General features: G+C 36.6%; 2 protein-coding genes and 1 pseudogene across 3 annotated transcripts; 1 reads left to right on the forward strand and 2 right to left on the reverse strand.

Annotated features, from left to right (window-relative positions):
- The first annotated feature begins 2,130 nt into the window (after positions 1-2,130).
- LOC116109290 (tubby-like F-box protein 7) lies at positions 2,131-6,317 on the forward strand. The gene is made up of 4 exons (XM_031395523.1): positions 2,131-2,554; positions 3,216-3,303; positions 4,973-5,102; positions 5,400-6,317. The coding sequence occupies exons 1-4, from the start codon at positions 2,225-2,227 to the stop codon at positions 5,974-5,976; spliced, it is 1,125 nt and encodes a 374-aa protein (XP_031251383.1). The 5' UTR covers positions 2,131-2,224; the 3' UTR covers positions 5,977-6,317.
- Positions 6,318-8,006: 1,689 nt separating this feature from the next.
- Positions 8,007-18,558, reverse strand: LOC116109251 (annotated as a pseudogene).
- On the reverse strand, positions 10,972-14,227 carry LOC116109289 (pentatricopeptide repeat-containing protein At1g02060, chloroplastic). 2 transcript variants are annotated; one of them, XR_004124752.1, is made up of 3 exons: positions 11,766-14,227; positions 11,465-11,605; positions 10,972-11,376 (listed from the first exon to the last, which is right to left on the reverse strand). XR_004124752.1 is itself a non-coding variant. In XM_031395522.1 (2 exons), the coding sequence occupies exon 1, from the start codon at positions 13,992-13,994 to the stop codon at positions 11,787-11,789; it is 2,208 nt and encodes a 735-aa protein (XP_031251382.1). In that variant the 5' UTR covers positions 13,995-14,227; the 3' UTR covers positions 10,972-11,605; positions 11,766-11,786. The 2 variants fall into 2 exon arrangements, 1 of the variants encoding a protein (XP_031251382.1); XM_031395522.1 differs by having other exon boundaries at positions 10,972-11,605.
- Positions 18,559-19,297: the final 739 nt, after the last annotated feature.

Here is a 19,297-nt window from a genome sequence, read left to right on the forward strand (position 1 = left end):
GCCGTAGTCACAGTCCCCGACTAGACTTCCGGTAACCTCTCACTCCCTAGCCCTCACTATATTAGCCTTTCAGCCTTGCTGACTTGAGCGTCGGAGTGCCTACGGCAAACACCGCCCCGGTGTTTCCCCGTTCGCTTCACGCGTGTGTTTTTCTACGTGTGCAGGTACAGCAGATCGCTAGTGGCCTCATCCTCACGGGATCAGACCCCCCTTTTGTACAGGTAGATTTTTACGTCTACAATATATGTATTATTACTTTGTGAATTTCACAAAATAATAATACATGGCCCAAAAAAAATTTAGATTAGATTATTATAATTTACCAAACCAATATATTATGAGGTTTATGTTGCAATAGATGATTTGAGTATATTATGAGGTTTATGTTGTAGCCTGAAGAATGTTTATATTTTATTGCTTTGAAATCCATGAGCATATTTCAATTTTTGCCAAGAAATTGTTGTTATTCACCATATTCATATCAATTCTCAGAGAAATTTTCTTTTAGGTATTTATTTTATGAATTTTAGTAGATGAGACTATTTCAGTGGAACATTACAATGCCTCAGCAACATAAACATCAGAATGTGGAATCTAAATTCCTCTATTTAATACTATATAAAAAAGGTGTCACTAACTTAATAACAATTAAATTAGTTTATGGTGGTAGTTATGTATTGCTTTTTAAATCTTATTTTAAATTTTACAAGAAATTGTTGATTTTATATTTTCTTAGCATTTTTAATGAATTAACCACTAAAATTAAGCAGTCAAATATGGTACCTACTAACGTGCTAGTTTCTCACAATTAAAATAATTATAATAATTTAATATCATTGTTGTGAGAACATGCAGAAAGTTTTGATCTACACGGGGCAAAAATCCCCGCACAAAAAATCCTTGTTTGGGGGATAAATCCCTGCGGGGGGAAATTGCCCGCAAAGCCTTGTTCATCAGGTCGGGCTGGGATGGGGATGGGCGTGATTCCATCCCCATGGGTCGGGGACGGTCATGAGAAAAATTTCCGCCCACGGGGACAGTCATGGGAGTGGGTAACGGGGACGGGGACGGTGAATAGGGTCCCTGGTTAGCCCGTGCCCATCCCTACGGACAACCGAGGTCAGGGGTGTTGGGGGTTTTGGTGGAGGGATGCCTATAGTGCTATGGGTGGTGTCATGAGTGATTTTCGGCACAAAGATCAGTCGGAATTTGGCTAGAAAGGTGTGACCACCAAGTGAAACCCTAAGGCAAAGGCGATGGCGATCGACGAGCAATTGTGATTAGCAATATTAGGGGTTTTGGTTGGGAGAAGCTGATGATGCTATTGGCTGTGTCGAGGGTGGTTTCCAGTGTCGGGATCAGCCGAAATTTGGATTAAATGCTCAACCGAAACTAAGAGCGGTAACCGTCGATTGGGGGGTTCAATTAGGCGGGAAGGTTAGGGGTTTTGATGTGGGGGTTGAGGGGATTGTAATGATGGTGTCGGATGAGATTGACTGCACCAGAAACATGCCGGATTGGCCTGAAATCGCCGGTCGCACAATGGGGTGAATTTGAGATATGAGGGTTATTTTAAAATTTTTATCTTTGAAATGTTACCATTTTAACCGTTACATTAACTAATTTTCTGTTAATTTAAGAGTGGGAATCTGAAATTTTTGAAACTAAGGGTGGGAACTTACCGTTTGGCCAAACCTCGGGTGGAAGATGTCACTTACTCAATTAAATATTAACTCTAATGGAACATATCAGTCAACTGTAATGTAACCAAACCTAATTTCATGATATTAAAAAACATTATTGATTGTGACAACAGGTGAACGTAAGGTTGACTTTTTTGAATTTGAAATAATTATAATTTAATGAAGGCAACTTAACGTTGAAGTCATTCATTAATTAAGAGTTAATTAATTAATTAATTAATTAAAACAGTCAAATTTGTTGTGATTTATGAAAGAAATAGTCAGCCTCATTAACCCAACGCCGAATGACAATCCCTATTGACTCAGCGTCCTCTCACTAATAGAAATCAGCCACGTAACAAAACTAAATTCACATCAGTCGCCCGTCACAATCTCTTTTCATCAACCGTCCGTTACTCTACGCTCTCTTAAGCTCTCCCTTTTGTACTCTTCTTCTTCAACACAAGCAAATCTCTCTCTCTGAATAAAATCCAAAGATTTCTCTCTTTAAAATTAAAAAAAAAAAAAATTTAGAGACGCAAATGTCTCTGAGAAGGTCGTGTCTCTCTCGAAGGATCTCGAGATCGTTCTCGTTCAGGGAGACACAGAAATCGTTGAAAGAGACGCGACTCAGCGGCGCCGGTGACGACTCGGCTGAGTCGGACTCGGCCTCCGGGTCGTGGGCCGGGATGCTGCCCGAATTGTTGGGAGAAATCATAAAGCGCGTGGACACGAGTGAGGATCGCTGGCCTCAGCGCCAAAACGTCGTCGCATGTGCGTGCGTTTGTAAGAGATGGAGAGATATTACGAAAGATATTGTTGGGTCTCCTCTTCTTAATGGAAAAATAACTTTCCCTTCTTGCCTTAAGCAGGTCATTTTATTCTTTTAATTTTTAATTTTTTTTTTTTGAATTTTTTAAAATGATGAGTGGATTGAGCTTGGATCTTCGTAATTAGAGCTTGATTGAGGGATATTGATGTTCGTTCATGTGTTTTTCTTGCTTAATTTAGGTTATTTTCTTGATTTGATGTTAACTAGTCATCTTTTTTATTTTTTAAATTAGGGTTAATTAAGACAATGTAATACAGGAAAGATTAATAGTTTAAAATTTTTGAATTTTGGGATGACATTATGTTGGAATAGACGAGATGAACAACTTTACCAAATTTGGGATTTGGGATGTTTCATTTATGTGCTATTTTGAGCATTTTTGAGGGTATTATGCTAATCGAAAACATAGATGTTAGAAGGCATTTGAAGTCTTATAAAATTTGTAAATGTTAATGCTTTTTTGTGTTGCTACTTTTATTTGACTTCTCAGTAAACGAAATTAGAAAAGTTTTGTATATCTTAGTTTTATAAACTTCAACCTTTTTGTAGGAATTTTCTTTAAAAACAAGTGATACTTAAGAAATTGCCTTTTCATTGCCTTGATTGTTCATGTAAATTATGGGTTGGTGATTAGCTGTATGCCAATGAAATTGTTTGCAGTTCTGGAATTGATGTCTCTGTTATTTCTCTTTTAAATGCAGCCGGGTCCACGCGACCTTCCTCATCATTGTCTGATAAAGAGGAATAAGAAAACCTCAACCTTTTACCTTTATCTTGCTCTTACGCCATGTAAGTTACTCTTTTTGAAGTTGAATCGGTCATAAAAAGAGAACCATGAAAGCTGTTTCTTGGTCGAACTTACTATGTTTTCTCAACAGCAACATTTATTTGACTGGATATATATTTAATTCGCACATGCAGTTAACAAGTATTAAATATGAAAGGGATATATTTCATTTTTTCAAATCTGTGGATTGACTTTTCAGTCTTGGTAGGGACATGACATTTTAGTCAACTTGATTTGGTCTGAACTTGATAATTTTTAAGTTTTAGAAAGCAAATTGTTCCATTTTTCTTTAATATATTCTGATTACTAGATCATCTGTTAAAAACCATTTATAGTTATACAATAATGTGATAGATGCATATTGGTATTCTTTTATATCTTTTAGACACATGTTTATTTTCCGTGTGATTCTCCTTTTTTAACTGTTGAGAGTGAACCATAGATAGAATGTTTGTATGGGTACTCCCAACATTGAAATATCCATGGAACGAAGGTTGCTCATGAGCTAGGATATTGTGTTATTCTTGATCTGGGATTTTGATGTAGGATATTGGTAGAATGGAGCGTGATGGCTTTTTCTGGGATAATACAAATAGTTTATAAGTAGGATAATTGCGCATTCATGCATCTTCAAAATTTGTAGTCTAGGAGGAAAGAGTAAGATGGCATAAAAGAAGAGCAATTTTAGAAGAAACTAAAAAAGTATATAATTTATTAGAAAGAATTGTGAAGTCCATTGAGTTGTTAGCCAATAATTGGAATTTTACTTTTTAAGTTTTTGAATTTAACAATTAGGTTTTGTTGCAATAAATGCTGATGCTAAGTTTGTGATTAATCTTAAGTAATTTATCAGCTTAGAGTTGCTTTCAAATCTTGAATCCTTTTCCCCTTTCTGCCTCTCTGCTCATCTCGTTGATTCAAAGACATCAGCCATGCATCTTGCTTACATAATAGCTAAAGCTTTCTCTTTCTAACATTGTGTAGAATTTATTGTAATGGCTGAATTTGCATCTTGTGGTCTATAGTATAGCTTTACAAAAGGTTAATGGTGCAATGAATCCCATTCTTTTCCTGCTGCGGCCCCCTCCATTCACCCACCCCTCCCACCCCCCCAATTTTATTTTTCAATCCTTGAATTCTTTAGCCGAGTCTTCAAATGTGGGAAACACAGAGGGTGGTGTCTTGGCACTTAACATGATTATAACTTTCAGCCTACAAGAGAAAAAGGGTAAACCCAGTCAACTATTCAATTGAACTGACCTTTACAATTACAAATTCAGTTGATATGAATACAATATATTGAACAATTAAACCATGGATCCAAAATTTTCAGGGTTATACTTTATGCCATGGAAATGTTTATTTAAATTTCAATGGTTTCTTATTCTTTGGCAGTTGTTTATGAAAAGATTTATAATAAATGTGGTGCAATTAGTTAAACAACTTGATTGGGTGACCAACTTGGTCTAATATTTAGGTAGTCATGTGTTTAGCTAAGTTTCATTCTAATTGTAATATTTGTTTCCACCAAGCTTGATGTTAGAGGTTAATTTTTTTATCTTTCCTCAGTTTTGAATATGTACTGCAGTTCTTTTACTTGCAATTAGAACTTTGATGGCCTTGCTTTTGAACTCTTGATCATTCATTCTTTCCTATTGTTCTTGCTTCCAGCATTCAACGATAAGGGAAAGTTTCTTTTAGCAGCTCGGAGATATAGATGTGGTGCTCACACTGAGTATATTATGTCACTTGATGCCGATGATCTATCTCAAGGAAGTAATGCCTACGTTGGAAAATTAAGGTATAATGTTTATTTAAAGAAGTTTGTGTGAGGCATTATAAGTTTTTTGCTTTGTTCGTAATACAGCTATCAGAATTTCTATGATTGTGTTTCGATACCTTTTCAATTATATATTTGATTGAAATTTGACTTTTCAAACTTTGTCTTACATTGTATGTTATGTCTTCCTGAAAAAGATGTTGTCTTGATTATGGCATCTTTTGCAAATTTTCTTTTTAGGGTTCATTATGTGACCAAAGCTCAATTTCCTTTCACAATTTTTAGTTTATATTCTCAGTTGCGTTTAAATTTTTGCAGTTCGGATTTTCTTGGCACAAACTTTACAATCTATGATAGTCAGCCACCACATAGTGGTGCAAAGCCTTCAAGCAGTAGGTCTAGTCGAAGATTTGCAAGCAAGCAAATAAGCCCCCAAGTACCGGCGGGCAATTTTGAGATTGGACAAGTCTCTTATAAGTTTAACCTCCTAAAGTCAAGAGGTCCAAGGAGAATGGTTTGCACACTGAAGTGCCCATCATCAGGAGAAACGGCTAGTGACAAGTATCTGGACAATTCTGAGATGAAGAAATCAGAGACTGCTGTTTCTGGGTACACAGTTTTGAGAAATAAATCGCCAAGGTGGCATGAACATTTGCAGTGCTGGTGCTTGAATTTCCATGGACGGGTAACAATAGCATCAGTAAAGAACTTTCAGCTGGTAGCAACAGTGGACCAAAGCCAACCAGGAGGAAAAGGAGATGAAGAAACAGTTCTCCTCCAGTTTGGTAAAGTGGCAGATGATACTTTCACAATGGATTACAGGCAGCCGTTGTCAGCCTTCCAGGCATTTGCCATCTGCCTTACAAGCTTCGGCACAAAATTGGCATGTGAGTAACATGGTTGGGTATGTTATATATAGTTACCGGTTCAGGTGGATGTTTTATGATTATTGCTTCACTTACTGTAGTCTTGAACAGTTTTGTGGGAGGAAGCATATGATGTACATGTTGCTGTTGTATGAGTACAACTTTGTTGAATTATTATTGGTTGCTTAAAAATCTTCCAATGGCTAGAAACAGCGTCCAAGAATTGATTATTAGCGCCCATTGTTTAGAGTCGGTCGTTTGGAGCAGGGAGTCTCTCTGGTATCTGATAATGCTTATATTTAAGCTAAAAGAATTGTGCAATTAAACTCCGGGATTCAAAGGCGAAACGGTCTTTGTATTTTGCAATGCATTTGATGAAGAGGTCTTGGGCTCATGGCAATTGGTTCTTTTAAACCAGATAAAACAAGGCGTGTTCTCTTATAAATATCTCAGTCCTTTAAAATAATAATGATAATCACCAAAAAAATATCATAAAACTACTTCGAGAGAGTAGGTAAAATAGTATTCTTTTAAGCTAAGTGTAATTGGTATACAGGAGTAATAACAGAAGTTCTCTGGTGAATAGACTTAAATCAAGAAAAGACCCATCAAACACAAAATGAGATTCTTCTGGTTTTTCGTTGTCGGCTAAGCCAAAAAGTGCCCTTTAGTTAAAATAAAATGAATAATGTTACAACTTTCAATCCATTTAATGTCATTAAATTTCAATTGTATTGTAATTTGACCTGAACTATAACTTGGGGATCAGTGTTTGAGATCATACATCATATCTCATATAGAGAAGTTGAGTGCTCAACAAGCTGGCTTGGAGACCAAGAAAGGGACCTTACCAGTTACCCCAATTGAATCTCAAGGGTCAGCATTCTTACTAAATACAACCAAACCAATTTCTCTCTGGCTGACCCTGACCCCAATTGAATCTCAAGGATCAACTTTCTTATTATAAACAACCAAATAAATTTCTCTCTGGCTCTGGGGTGGAATGCCAGAGAAACATTCAATGCATAAATCTGAGTTGGGAACAGCAAACTGCTGCTGTGATGATCGTTCATTACCAAACGATGCTGTAGTCAGTAGGGAATGAATAGCCTAAAAATATATATAAGAATTCTGTTACATATTCCATGTTTAAATCCAAATTTCCAAACAGATTTAACATTTAAAAATGACCTGTGACTTTTATATAAAGAATAATATTACTCTTCACTAATGATACCAAGTTTCCTATCCCAAGTGATTTGTTCTCAACTCTCAAGTGACTTTGATGTGTAAATGAGAAATTGATGTGTTAAATGACATTTCGACACCACATGAGACTACACATCATTTGAGATGAAAAATTTAGGATTTCATTTGAGAAAATAATATTACTCTTATATAAGAAAGAGCAATATTACTCATATATAAATTATATTATCTTCTAGTGGCTTAAGATACAATCATTCAGTCCAATGTTTTAAAACCTAGCCCGACCCAACTGGTTGAACCGAGACACTAGAGCCTTCACCAAGTTTAAGTTATAAATCTTCCTATTTATTGAAAACCCTATAAATTAGGACATAAACAATTGAAGACTACAATGTTCTTTTAAAAAGAAATTACCAGTGAGTGTGAATGAATTGACCGATCGAAAATTGCAAAACAATGTCGCCAGATAAAGCCTACCTTGCCGATGATTGGAGAGACGAACTGGGGAAGGGTGAGATAGATTTTAGTCAGGAGGCTGAGGAGAGTATTTTGTGGTGATAGGGAGTATTGTCGCCGCCCGAAATAGGCACTATTTACCGACACCAACAATGGTGTTTTAGGTGTTTTTGCAAAATTTCAAACCTATAAAAACTTAGATGTAATTTTCAAAGGTATTTTTGTTAGATATTAAATCTATGGACATCGGTTTGATCCACCTGTCAAACCAATCAACCTGAGACCCGACCACTTTGCAAGGTTTCACCCGGGTTGAGTTTTAAAAAATTTGATCCAGTCCATATTCATCCTCTAATCACTCCAGGTTTACATAGGAATGGCAATGACAATTTACTGTGCAAATCTTCTCAACACAAATAAATTGCTATAGCGTAGAAATTGACAATGGCACTTTCAGCTTATGATGCAATAAGCACATGAAATACAGTTAAGTGCAAGTCAAAGACCGACCTCAAAGATTTATAGTGATAACAAAGAGTCAAACTCTAAAAGACACTTCTAATAAGCGAACCATGACAACGGTAGAACAAGTTCATATATACCACCAATTTTAAAGACTCACACAACAAACGACAACATTAAAAGTACTGGAAGTAGTTTCCTACAAGTTTCACTTCACTTCTTTCCTCGCAGTTTTGCACCAAGGGCCCTCTCCAGCTTGGTAAGTATCTGATGATTAGGAATGGCTTTACCAGACTCATACTCCTGTATAATTTGGGGCTTTTCATTGATCAGCTGCACAGAAAAGGAAGAATTAGTCAAGTGTCCTAATTAAGAATTATATATATGCATGGGGAGGGAGAGAGACCTGAGCAAGTTGAGACTGGGTAAGTTTCTTTTCTGTTCGTGCCTGCATAATTGCTTTCTTGAGTTCAGTTGGAACACGTTCGTCTGTTCATTTATAAAAACACCACAATAGAAGTTAGAATACTTTTATCCTCTCTTAGTGAAAATACTGCAAACAGGACAAATTAATGCATAACACCCAAAAAAAAAAAAAAAAAAAAAATATTGAAAGTTGGAAACAACAAACTTTAGTATAAATTAAGGAGAGGCAAGCGTGAAAAAATTTCTTGTAATACACATTAGTCAATTTCACTTGCCAGTATACATCACAGACTATTTAAATAACAATTATGAGAAGTATAAGACAAGATTGGTTGGTTCAGAACAAATAACAAAAAAACTTACTGTTATGACCTTATAACAAGCTTTTGAAATGAGACAAACAAATCCACAGCTTATGCCAAACAAGACTCAGCAGACTGAATTAAAAGCATGTGATATGCTCTTGATAGTCTTACAAACTATTCAATTCTTAATCCTTATTCAGATATCTCTTGATTCACATGATTTCTAATCATTCACTTGCTTTGACTACTTATGTTATGGTTGGGAGCATCAATTAAAAGCCTGGGATATAAATGACAGGATGTTATTGAAATTCTAAGGCTGACTTGATGGTCAGGCAATGAACCAGGGAAAGCATATAATTTCAAGGTTCAGCTATTTTAACAGTATGCACCCACCCATGTTTTCCATCATTCGAGCACCCCCTATACCTTTCAATCCACTATGATACTGACTATACAATACTAGTTAACCTAGAACAGCTGCACATGCTCAAACATGATAATCCACCCTGCAACACTAACTACCTACATCATATGCAATATCATAACACGACACTATCATATAATATAACTTTTGCACGAAGCTAACTCACGATCACCATATCAAACCATTTTAAAAACAGATGGACAGTACAATAAACACATTATCAATAACTTGAGAATGGTTGGTTGAAGATTTTTCCTCTGGAGGAGCTCTGAAACCTTCCAAGTCTATACAAGGTGCATAATTATAATAACAAGTAAACAAAGTTTAAGATACAAAATATAAGAAAGATACTCACGAGCAAGATTCTCTGTATCTTCATCAAGTTTCCTCGTGTTCAAAGAAGTGCTGCTGGAGGCAGCCTTGTTTGTGCCGCATTTGCTGCAGGGGAAACAAAAGACTAAGCATTTAAGCAGCTCATAATTGCATATTTACAAGCTGACTTTTGAAGATCACCACTATCCAATTCATATCCTTGACACAGGTACAGGGTAAATGAATGTCTTATCATAAACAAATATCTCGTTAGAAAACCCACTAAACTGTATTAGATTAACAAAAGTTTGGTGTCAACATTACTCATTGTTCAGAATGATCCAAACAACGGAATAACCATCTCATTTAATTCAAATTTTCATGCTGTACATACAATAGAAACCAAAACACAAGATCAGCTTGCAACATATTTCATATCAAAAGAAGTACTCATTTGATGAGAAAACCAACATCAAACCCATCAAAGACCTTTTCATTCCACGTTACCATTAAGAGAAATAACTACCCACCTAAACAGAAAAACCCTAAATATTCATATAAAAATGATTCATCTCCCAAAGAATACAAAACCCATCAACAGAAAAGTACAAGAAATGTGACAAAAAGCTGATGTACACCTAACAAAGTAAATAACAATCCATAAACCCTAAAACAAGTCATTTTCAGCTGATATAAAAGCTCAATTACCAGATTATATAGGCATCTAAGATAAGAAATAAGAGCAAATTAAAGATTAAAAGGTCAAAATATGAAGAGAGAGTTAACATTTTTTTATGGTTTCAATATCGGCGCCAGAGGACGGGCGGCGTTGACGACTTTCTCATCTTTCTTGGCGGCGGCGTTGGGGGCTTTCTTCCTAATGACGACGGGTTCCCAGTCCTGTGAATAGGTCCAACTCCGCCATTTTCGCAAATATCTCAAGCTCCTGTTGATTGATAGATTGATTCGATGAAATGATGAAATGAAATGCAATCTGATAGAAAATGCCCTTTGATTTATCTTTATAGGAGATTCCTTTGGTCCAGAGTGCCGTGTCGTATATATCTTGCGCCCTAATTTCTTTATTTCCCTTTTTACCCTTGTTTATTTGCGTTTTCTCAATTTCACCTTCCATTTAAGTTTTAATACAGTTCATTTATTTATTTTTAATTTTAGTTGTTTGAGTAAATAATCTAAATCATGTAGGACGAATGCATTTGTTTTTTCCAGTTTAATTTACTATTTATTTTAATAAGAATTTCAAAATTAAATGTATTTAATAAATCTTGTACAATAGTAATTTGGATATATTAATAAAGTATTTTAATTTTCTTTTTTTTAATATTCAAGTCAAATTTCAAAAGTTAATATGTAATTAAGTAGAAAACAGAAAACCAACATAAGGGGGGTGAGTGCGAATATAGGCTATGTTTAACCAACAAAATATGCTTCTATTAGTTTGTTCAAGCTGTAAATTACATTCACCACATTTAATTAGAAATAGAAACTACTGTCTTTATGCTATTCATTTTTACATTTTCAACCCCTGAACTTCTCATATGCAAATGGTAAAAAAAATTACTAAAAACCAAAGCTTAAATCTATGATCTATGCAGTGTTTTTCTAGACTTCTAGTCAGCATATCGGCTACTACTGAGGAATGCCGAAATTCAGAAAACAAAGGTAAGGAATGATGGAGTTAACTCAAATCCAACAGCACTTTACATTAGCAAACGCCTCAGCGGTAGCAGTCTTGCGTTGAGAAGTAATGCTTCGAGTTAAACATCATAATCAAGGATTATCAGCTCTCTATCAACTAGCATAGTAGCTATCTGCAACGCAACAAATGGGTTAATGTACAGAAAGTAGTTTCATGTCAGGAAAATGAAATACAAAAAGATTCAAATCGTTTAAGCAAACCATCGATAGAGTGTTTATCGAACAGGCAACTTCAATTCTCGCAGAGATTACAAGTGTCATCCGTCAAGGATTCTTGATGTCGCAGTTAGAATTCCAACTGCGGGTTGAAGCCCCATTTTGACTCCTTGAAATGTGTCTAACCTGTAAAGTAAATAACAAATTTTGAGTTCTTTTCAGAGAAACAAAATTCTACATATAAAATGCTAGGTAGCAGTCGCATCTGTATGAGTCCATCTCACATCTTTGGCGTCCTCCCTAATAGAATGGGAAGAGATATGAAAAAAGGGAGAATGGGAATTACTTGCGTCATGGAACCGAGAACTTAATTTGGAGATTTGTTTGGTCGCAACTGTTTTGGCATCCTCTTAAATACAAACTTAGCTTCCTCGGGTCTTCCACCGGCTTCTAGGGCATTTTTCAAATCTTCTAGGCAAGACAAATGTTGATGGAGCCCTTTCTCCACCTCCACCAATTCATAGTACAATTCAAATGCTTCTGAAAGTTTATGGATTTTACATAGACCTTCAATAACCGTGCTGTATAGGTGAATATCAACACTATGATTCTTCTGCAAACTAAATAACAACATTTTATGTGCCTCTAAGATCTTTCTACTCTGACAAAGGAAACTGATTACTTCTCCTATCTCAATCACAAATCCGTTATCATAAAGCAAACCAACAATCTGAAATGCTTTATCCCTCAGTCCACTACCAAAGAGTAAAATAACAGTACGCGTTGAAAGAGTGATGCTCTGTCTAATTTTTTTCTCCAACATTAACATTACCAAGCTTGCAGATTCATGGGCACTCTTCTTTTTCACAAGTTCTGCAAGTATAGAGTGGAAAGTAGATGTTCGAGGAAGATGAGAGCTCTTCAGCATCTTCTCTAGAGTCTCCTGGGCAAGAAGAGGATCACCCTTCTGCAAGAGACCGTTAATCAACGAATCATACATCTCAAAATCAGGCACATAATCTCTCCTTAACATCAAAACCAACAGCTCATAGCCAGCTTTAAATCTACCTTCCTTACAATGTCCTACGATCAAAGTCTTGAAAGATGACGGATCTTGTGTTCCTCTCCTCATTAGCTGCCTAAAAACTTTCTCTGCCTTCTTAGTCTTCCCATTTCCACACAGATACTCAAACATGGGATTGTATGCAGCAACCAGAGGAGTACACCCAGTATCACTCAACAGGATCTCTTTCTCTGAAAGCTCATCAAACAACTTCTCCGCTCTCTCAAAATCACTAGAGTGACACAAACTCCTTATCAGAGCACTATACGTACTCGAATCTGGCAGGACCTGCAACTCCCTCATCTTATCAAACATCTCAAATGCCTCAACCAAGTTCCCTCCACTACAATGTGCAACCATCACTGTGTTGAAAGTACACGTATCAGGAGTAAATCCTCCACTTTCTTTTGCTCCCTCCAAAACTTCCCTTATCTTCTCAAACTTCCTAACTTCACAAAGACCCTTTATAAGAGTATTATACGTAATTCCACTAGGCTTCAATCCTTGACTGATCATCTCTTCGAAAACAAGCAAAGCCTCATCAATCTCTTGTTTCATGCAATACCCTCTAATCAAAGTGGTATAAGAAACAACATTCGGTTTCAAATCCACATTCTTCTTCCCCATACCCTTGACGACATTGCAAGCTATCTTAACCTTACCGGCTCTACACAACCCATCAACAATTGTATTAAACGTAACAACATCAGGGACACACTTAAACCTTTCCATTTCTTTAAAAAACCTAAACCCTTCATCAACCATTGAATTCTTACAAAACCCTCTAATCAAAATGTTAAAAGTATAAACATCCGGTGTAACACCAAACGTGCTAAGCATTTCATCGAACACGTTCTTTGCCATACTGGTTCTTCCCCTTTTAAACAAAACTAACAAAAGAATATTAAAAGTAACAGCAGAAGGCGAAACCCCCATACTTTTCATCATTGTGAACATCTTTATAGACTCTTGAAACAAACCCGCTTCACCATAGCTCCTAATCAAACTATTAAAGAATTTGTCCTCCAGTTTAACCACCCCATCAGATCTCTTCTCAATGGAGAGAAGAAAATTACGAGCCACGTTAAGGTTTCGGTTTCGGCCCAATATTTCAAGCATTAAAAAGAATGATTGGTGATTGTGGGCGAAACCCATCTGCTGAACCCAGTTGAAAAATTGAAGGGCTTTTTGCGGAGATTTAATCAGGCGAAGAGTTTGATCAACGGTGGTTTTAGAGAGAGATGGGGCTAGAGAAGAGAAAGACGACTGGAGCTCACTTGACCAGGAGTTTGTGTTAATGAGTCGGGCCATGGATATAGCCGTGCTGGTTTTTGTCGTTGATTTGGGCCTTTTGGAGCTCTGCCTCATTCGCTGTTTGGTGCTTTTATGATTACCAGTGAAATTACAGTTGGTTTCCGAGGAGAAACACCTGAATTTGTGAAGCTGAGGCGGATGGTGATGGGAGCTGGAGTTAAGGAATTGCTCAACGAAGAATGATAAGATTCGCGCCATCAAAATGAATTCTGATTGTCCGCGCTCTATTTATAAATTTTAAATGCCCTTTTCAATTTCACTACAGGATTTTCGAATGAATGCTGGGCTGGACCACCTTGAATGGCGTGAGCCACATGCGGGGAGACCCGCACGTACGGTTTTTAGGGGGATCTGGTGGAAAGGAAAGACCGGCCGACGCCCACCCGACTAGAGGGACTGAGAAATTAATAGATTACAAAACTTATCTTCAAGCTTTACCTTATTCTGATAGTTCAGAGGGCGATCGTGGAGTCACTGAATGAAGTCCTCCGTTTCTTTCGGAGGTGCTGACCCGCAGCAAGGCAGAGATGACTAAGTGGCATATGAAATATGGCGACAACAACCGCATGTCGTCGAAGGAGATAACAGGTGGAGCCAACGACCCACTAAGACTAACGTATCTAAAACTACATCCCCGAGCGGTAGTCAAACGGAGGCGTGAATGTAAGATGCGAGCAGAATGATATACCGGACAGAGGCTAGGGCTGCTTCCTTCCCACCACGTCCGTCCTTGTGTGTCGGAGATATAAAGCGAGTGCACTGGAAAAGAACGGGAACTATGATTGGGATTACCACCCTGGGTGACTAAATGGTAAGAGAGCAAAGGGATTGAGTACGGTTTCTGAGTTTGAGTTTCTTCGTACCTAATAGGAACGAGCATCGTGAGAATTTATCTCGCTGGTTTCGGAGAATTATTAAGGCGTGTGTAAATTACTAAATTTTTATAAAAAAAATAAAAATATTGGGCCTTACCTAAAAATGGATGCTTTGACACATCCTTAAGACACAAGAAGATACTGTAATTTGTTTTGGAATAGGATTTTGAAGTTTAAATTTAGTTAAAAATTCAGTAAATCCTCATTTCATTTATCTTAATTTACTTAGATACTTTTCTAGTTAATGGATTATGGATAAAGAGATTGGCACAATGTATACTCTAAATTATTTTTGTATGAGCCAAAAATCCAATTAAACCTGACGAGGTCCAATAGCATCATAAACTTGTAACAACCCTGGGCCTTGGCCCAATTTCGATTGAATCCATACTTAGAATACCTTGTAAGCTGCATGCTCTATGAGTTGGGCTATCCCACGAGTTAAGTTAAACTGAGTCCGGCCTATTCGCTGACAATAGTTCATAATAAGGATCAGAATCCTAGTTAATTTCCTCTTAACAAGATCCCAGATCTCACCCAAAGAGGAAAGTCTGAATCGATAAAGGCAGAAAATCTAATCTCCTTCCAAAATGATAACTCATCTACTAAGTAGGACTTAGAGTCCTATTAGGATTCGGACTCCTTGGGTTCACTATATAAACAACGGTTCATTAGGCATGGCGAAATCACCTATAAGTTCCAATACTCTTACTCCCAAGCTCTTTGCATATTTCGACGACATTCCCATGTTGATTAACAATGGCTCGCATCATAAGATTCTGTCTTCACAAGTTCAATTGTAAATTTTATCGTTTGCAATTTCCTAGTTAATTATTGAATTAATTATCAGTCGATCTTTATATAATATCTTAGTTCTCTTAGTTATACCACTCAATGACTCAATAGTTCAATTATTGGGTAATCTTGAGATAGGGCATCCTAGTTTGATTCCAAATTTATTTCCTAGATAAAAAAACCATTTCCTGAATGCAGTTTCCTAACTCTACTAGGGATCAAAATCACTGCTTATTTAAGTCACATTTCACCAGGTTAATTAATTGCATGTTTAAGTTTGTTTCAAGATGATAATCAAACGTAAAATGAGAGCGCAACCTGAAATCTCACCATGCAAGAGAAGATTACTGCAGATAGCAATGGGATCATTCTATCTCCCTAAAGATGAAGACTCACTGCCACTTGGGCAAGATGCCCACTTCGTTTGTCAAGAGAAGCAGACTTTCGGGGTGGCTGATGGCGTTGGTGGCTGGAATAAAATAGGGATTGACTCAGGTGTATATGCACGTGAGCTCATGACAAACTCTCTTATTGCATTATCCGGTTTACCCAAGTAAGCCGTGGTGGATCCAAAGAAAGTTTTNGTTTGACCAAGTATATATTATCGCATTATCTTTATTTAATTTTAAAATTCTATAGTATACCCTTGTTTAATGTAGTACATTTTTTAGTCATTTTATAATAAAATATACTTATAAGCCACATTTTACCAAACGCATTAACTACTTATCAGTCACTTATAAGTACTTTGACCAAACACGTAATTGCTTAAAATTTCAAATGCTTATAAGTTAAAATTAGCTTATAAGCACTTGTTGCTTATAAGCTAATTTTCATAAGCTTAGACAAACACCCCCTTAATTGCACGTTTAAGGGGGTGTTTGTCTAAGCTTATAAGCTGTCAAACTTGCTTATAAGCTCTAAAATTAAGCTGACCTGTTTGTTTATAATTTTTTTGAGCTTATAAGTTGAGCTTATAAGCTAAAAAAAATAAGTTGGGGGGGAGGTACTTTTTTTTTTTTTAGCTTATAAGCACTTTGCTTATAAGCTAGTTTGACCAAGTATATTACCACATTATCCTTATTTAATTTTAAAATTCCATAGTATACCATTGTTTAATGTAGTACATTTTTTAGTAATTTTATAATAAAATGTACTTATAAGCCACATTTTACCAAACACCTTAATTACTTATCAATCACTTATAAGTACTTTAACCAAACACGTAATTGTTTAAAATTTCAAATGCTTATAAGTTAATTTTAACTTATAAGCAATTGTTGCTTATAAGCTAATTTTCATAAGCTCAGACAAACACCCTCTAAGTTTGTTTCAAGAAGATAATCAAACATAAAATGAGATTGCAACCTGAAATCTCACCATGCAAGAGAAGATTACTGCAGATAGCAATGGGATCATTCTATCTCCCTAAAGATGAAGACTCACTACCACTTGGGCAAGATGCCCACTTCGTTTGTCAAGAGAAACAGGCTTTCAGGGTGGTTGATGGCGTTGGTGGCTGGAATAAAATAGGGATTGACTCAAGTGTATATGCACGTGAGCTCATGACAAACTCTCTTATTGCATTATCCGGTTTACCCAAGTAAGCCGTGGTGGATCCAAAGAAAGTTTTGAAAGATGCCTATTCGATCACCAAGGCTCAAGGTTCATCCACTGTGTGCATTGTTACTTTAAAAGATTATTGTTTACATGCTGCGAATATGGGAGACAGTGGATTTATGCATTTTAGAAACAAGAAATTTATATATCAGTCATCGGTGCAACAACGTCGTTTTAATTGTCCATGTGAATTGGGTAATGGAAAGAGCAGCGATTGTCCTGATATTGTTGAAGAGTCGAAAGTGATGGTGGAGAGTGGAGGTATTGTAGTTTGCAGAAGTGATGGGTTACTTGATAATATGTTTCCGTTGGAGATTGAATGAATTCTAAAGGGGACAAAAGGAAAAATATGGAGGAAATTTAACTCCCCGAACATCCCAAGTTTGCATTTAACAAAATGACCCTAAAAATCTTTTTTATTATTATTTTTTTAATTTAGAAAAGCTGACGTGGCACACTTAGGATTCATTAAACATGTGAAATGGGTTAAACTGAAAAGATTTAAACAAATGTGGGTAAAATATAATTAACGAAAGTTGTTTAAATTTTGAAATTTGAAAATAAGCCCCACCCATTCAAAATCGCTTAATCGAAGGTGTTAGCCAAAAAATGACCGACGAAGACTATTCCTTTCTCTGCGATTTCTGGCGACTACAATGCCCAAATTCCGATAAATTTTCAATCCTAAAGCTTCCTTACACAAAATCATGGCTGACATTCACAAAGAGGAGGAAAACCCAACCCTTCTTCGAATCCTAGACTCCGACGGCTCCAACAGTTCAAAGGCTATCGAAAACGACGCTCCGGTGGATCATTCGATGAGTGAAGGTGGTCCACATGTAAAGGAGATGACGGCGACACCAGAATAGAGAGAAGAATTAGAAAATAGTTTTGAAGAAGAGGACACCAGCGAGAATTCAAGCGAGGAGGATGACGCCGGTGAAGAAATGGTATGTATTTTTACTTGTTTTTTTGAATTGAATGAGAAAATGGATTGATTTGTGCGAATTTAGGGGAGATGTGGTTGTGGTGTTTTGTCTAGTAGTTGGCAGGCATTGGTGGAGTCACTTTGTTTGGGTTCCAAAGGATAGGGGAAGGCAAGAGAAGCCATAGGGAGGTTGTTTTAGGGAGTTTAGTGGGCTGGGGATGGCAGGAGGTGGCTGATTTGGCAGGCTGGAGGGCTACCTTGCATATTGGCAAGGCTGGCCACGCACAGCGCTGCGCGCGCTGTGCTGTGCAAAGGGTTGCATGATTGTTTGCATAGATTTTAGAATTTAGTGTGAGATTCAGACCAAGTAAGATAGGGAACATATTCATATGGAAGTTGAAAACAAAATTAAATGTGTATAATTTGGAGATAGATTACATAAATTTAGAATAGAAAACTAACAGCCGAAAGATTCATTAGTTCTAAAAAGAAGGATATACCCTGGACAAAGCATCCATAGCACCTCCCATATGATTGATGTCATTAATGTCCAAGCAATTTACTAGAGCTTGCAACAGTTCAGGCCATACCGAAATCCCACCTAGTTAAACAAAAAAACTAACAACAGTCCCAACAGTGGACCTAATATGCCTATCAACAACTCCTAAACAAGGCAACAACTCTGACTTTATATACTGTTGGTTTGTAGGAGCCATAGATTTGTATGTTGTTCTAAGGTTATTTTTCAATAGAAAACCAACAACTTGTTGAACCTACACTGATTTACCCTATTTAAAGTTCCCACAAACATAGTGGCAATTGTTAACCAGAAGCTTTAAGCTACATCACCACCTAGAAGTTATCAGAAGTATAACTAGAATTCAAAAATATTTCAAGTCAAAACCTCGATTCATTTTCACTTCAAGATTCAATATGTTATTAGTCCGACAAAGAGATCAGTAAGGTTGTAGTTCAGAGTTGTTATTTCAAAAGGGCATTAATCAAAATGACGTCAACTTGAGCAGATGAACTTTAAAATAGAATAGTGACAGCATTATTGCCCATAATTGACAACTGTAGGGTTGTAGGGGTTGCATGATTGTTTACAGGGCTGGCTATGACTATTGTGTTAGAAGTGTTAAATTGTAGGGCTGGCTATGATGCATTAGATTTTTCGTTGCTTTATTATATAACAGGCAAATTACTTTCTTTGTTATATTTTGGTTGAATGTCAAAACATTAGATGATTGAAGGACAAATATTAAATCTCATTATACGATTAG

The sequence above is a fragment of the Pistacia vera genome, unplaced genomic scaffold, assembly GCF_008641045.1.
Source record: "Pistacia vera cultivar Batoury unplaced genomic scaffold, PisVer_v2 Contig577, whole genome shotgun sequence".
Classification (NCBI taxonomy): Eukaryota; Viridiplantae; Streptophyta; class Magnoliopsida; order Sapindales; family Anacardiaceae; genus Pistacia; species Pistacia vera.

What these genes read in the sequence shown, in the direction of transcription:
- LOC116109290 (XM_031395523.1), top strand. Translation starts at nt 2,225, where the DNA reads ATGTCTCTGAGAAGGTCGTGTCTCTCTCGAAGGATCTCGAGATCGTTC. An exon ending in TCCCTTCTTGCCTTAAGCAG is followed by an intron (nt 2,555 to 3,215) that starts GTCATTTTATTC and finishes TTTTAAATGCAG; the next exon opens with CCGGGTCCACGCGACCTTCC. An exon ending in TTATCTTGCTCTTACGCCAT is followed by an intron (nt 3,304 to 4,972) that starts GTAAGTTACTCT and finishes TCTTGCTTCCAG; the next exon opens with CATTCAACGATAAGGGAAAG.
- LOC116109289 (XM_031395522.1), bottom strand. Translation starts at nt 13,994, where the DNA reads ATGGCGCGAATCTTATCATTCTTCGTTGAGCAATTCCTTAACTCCAGC.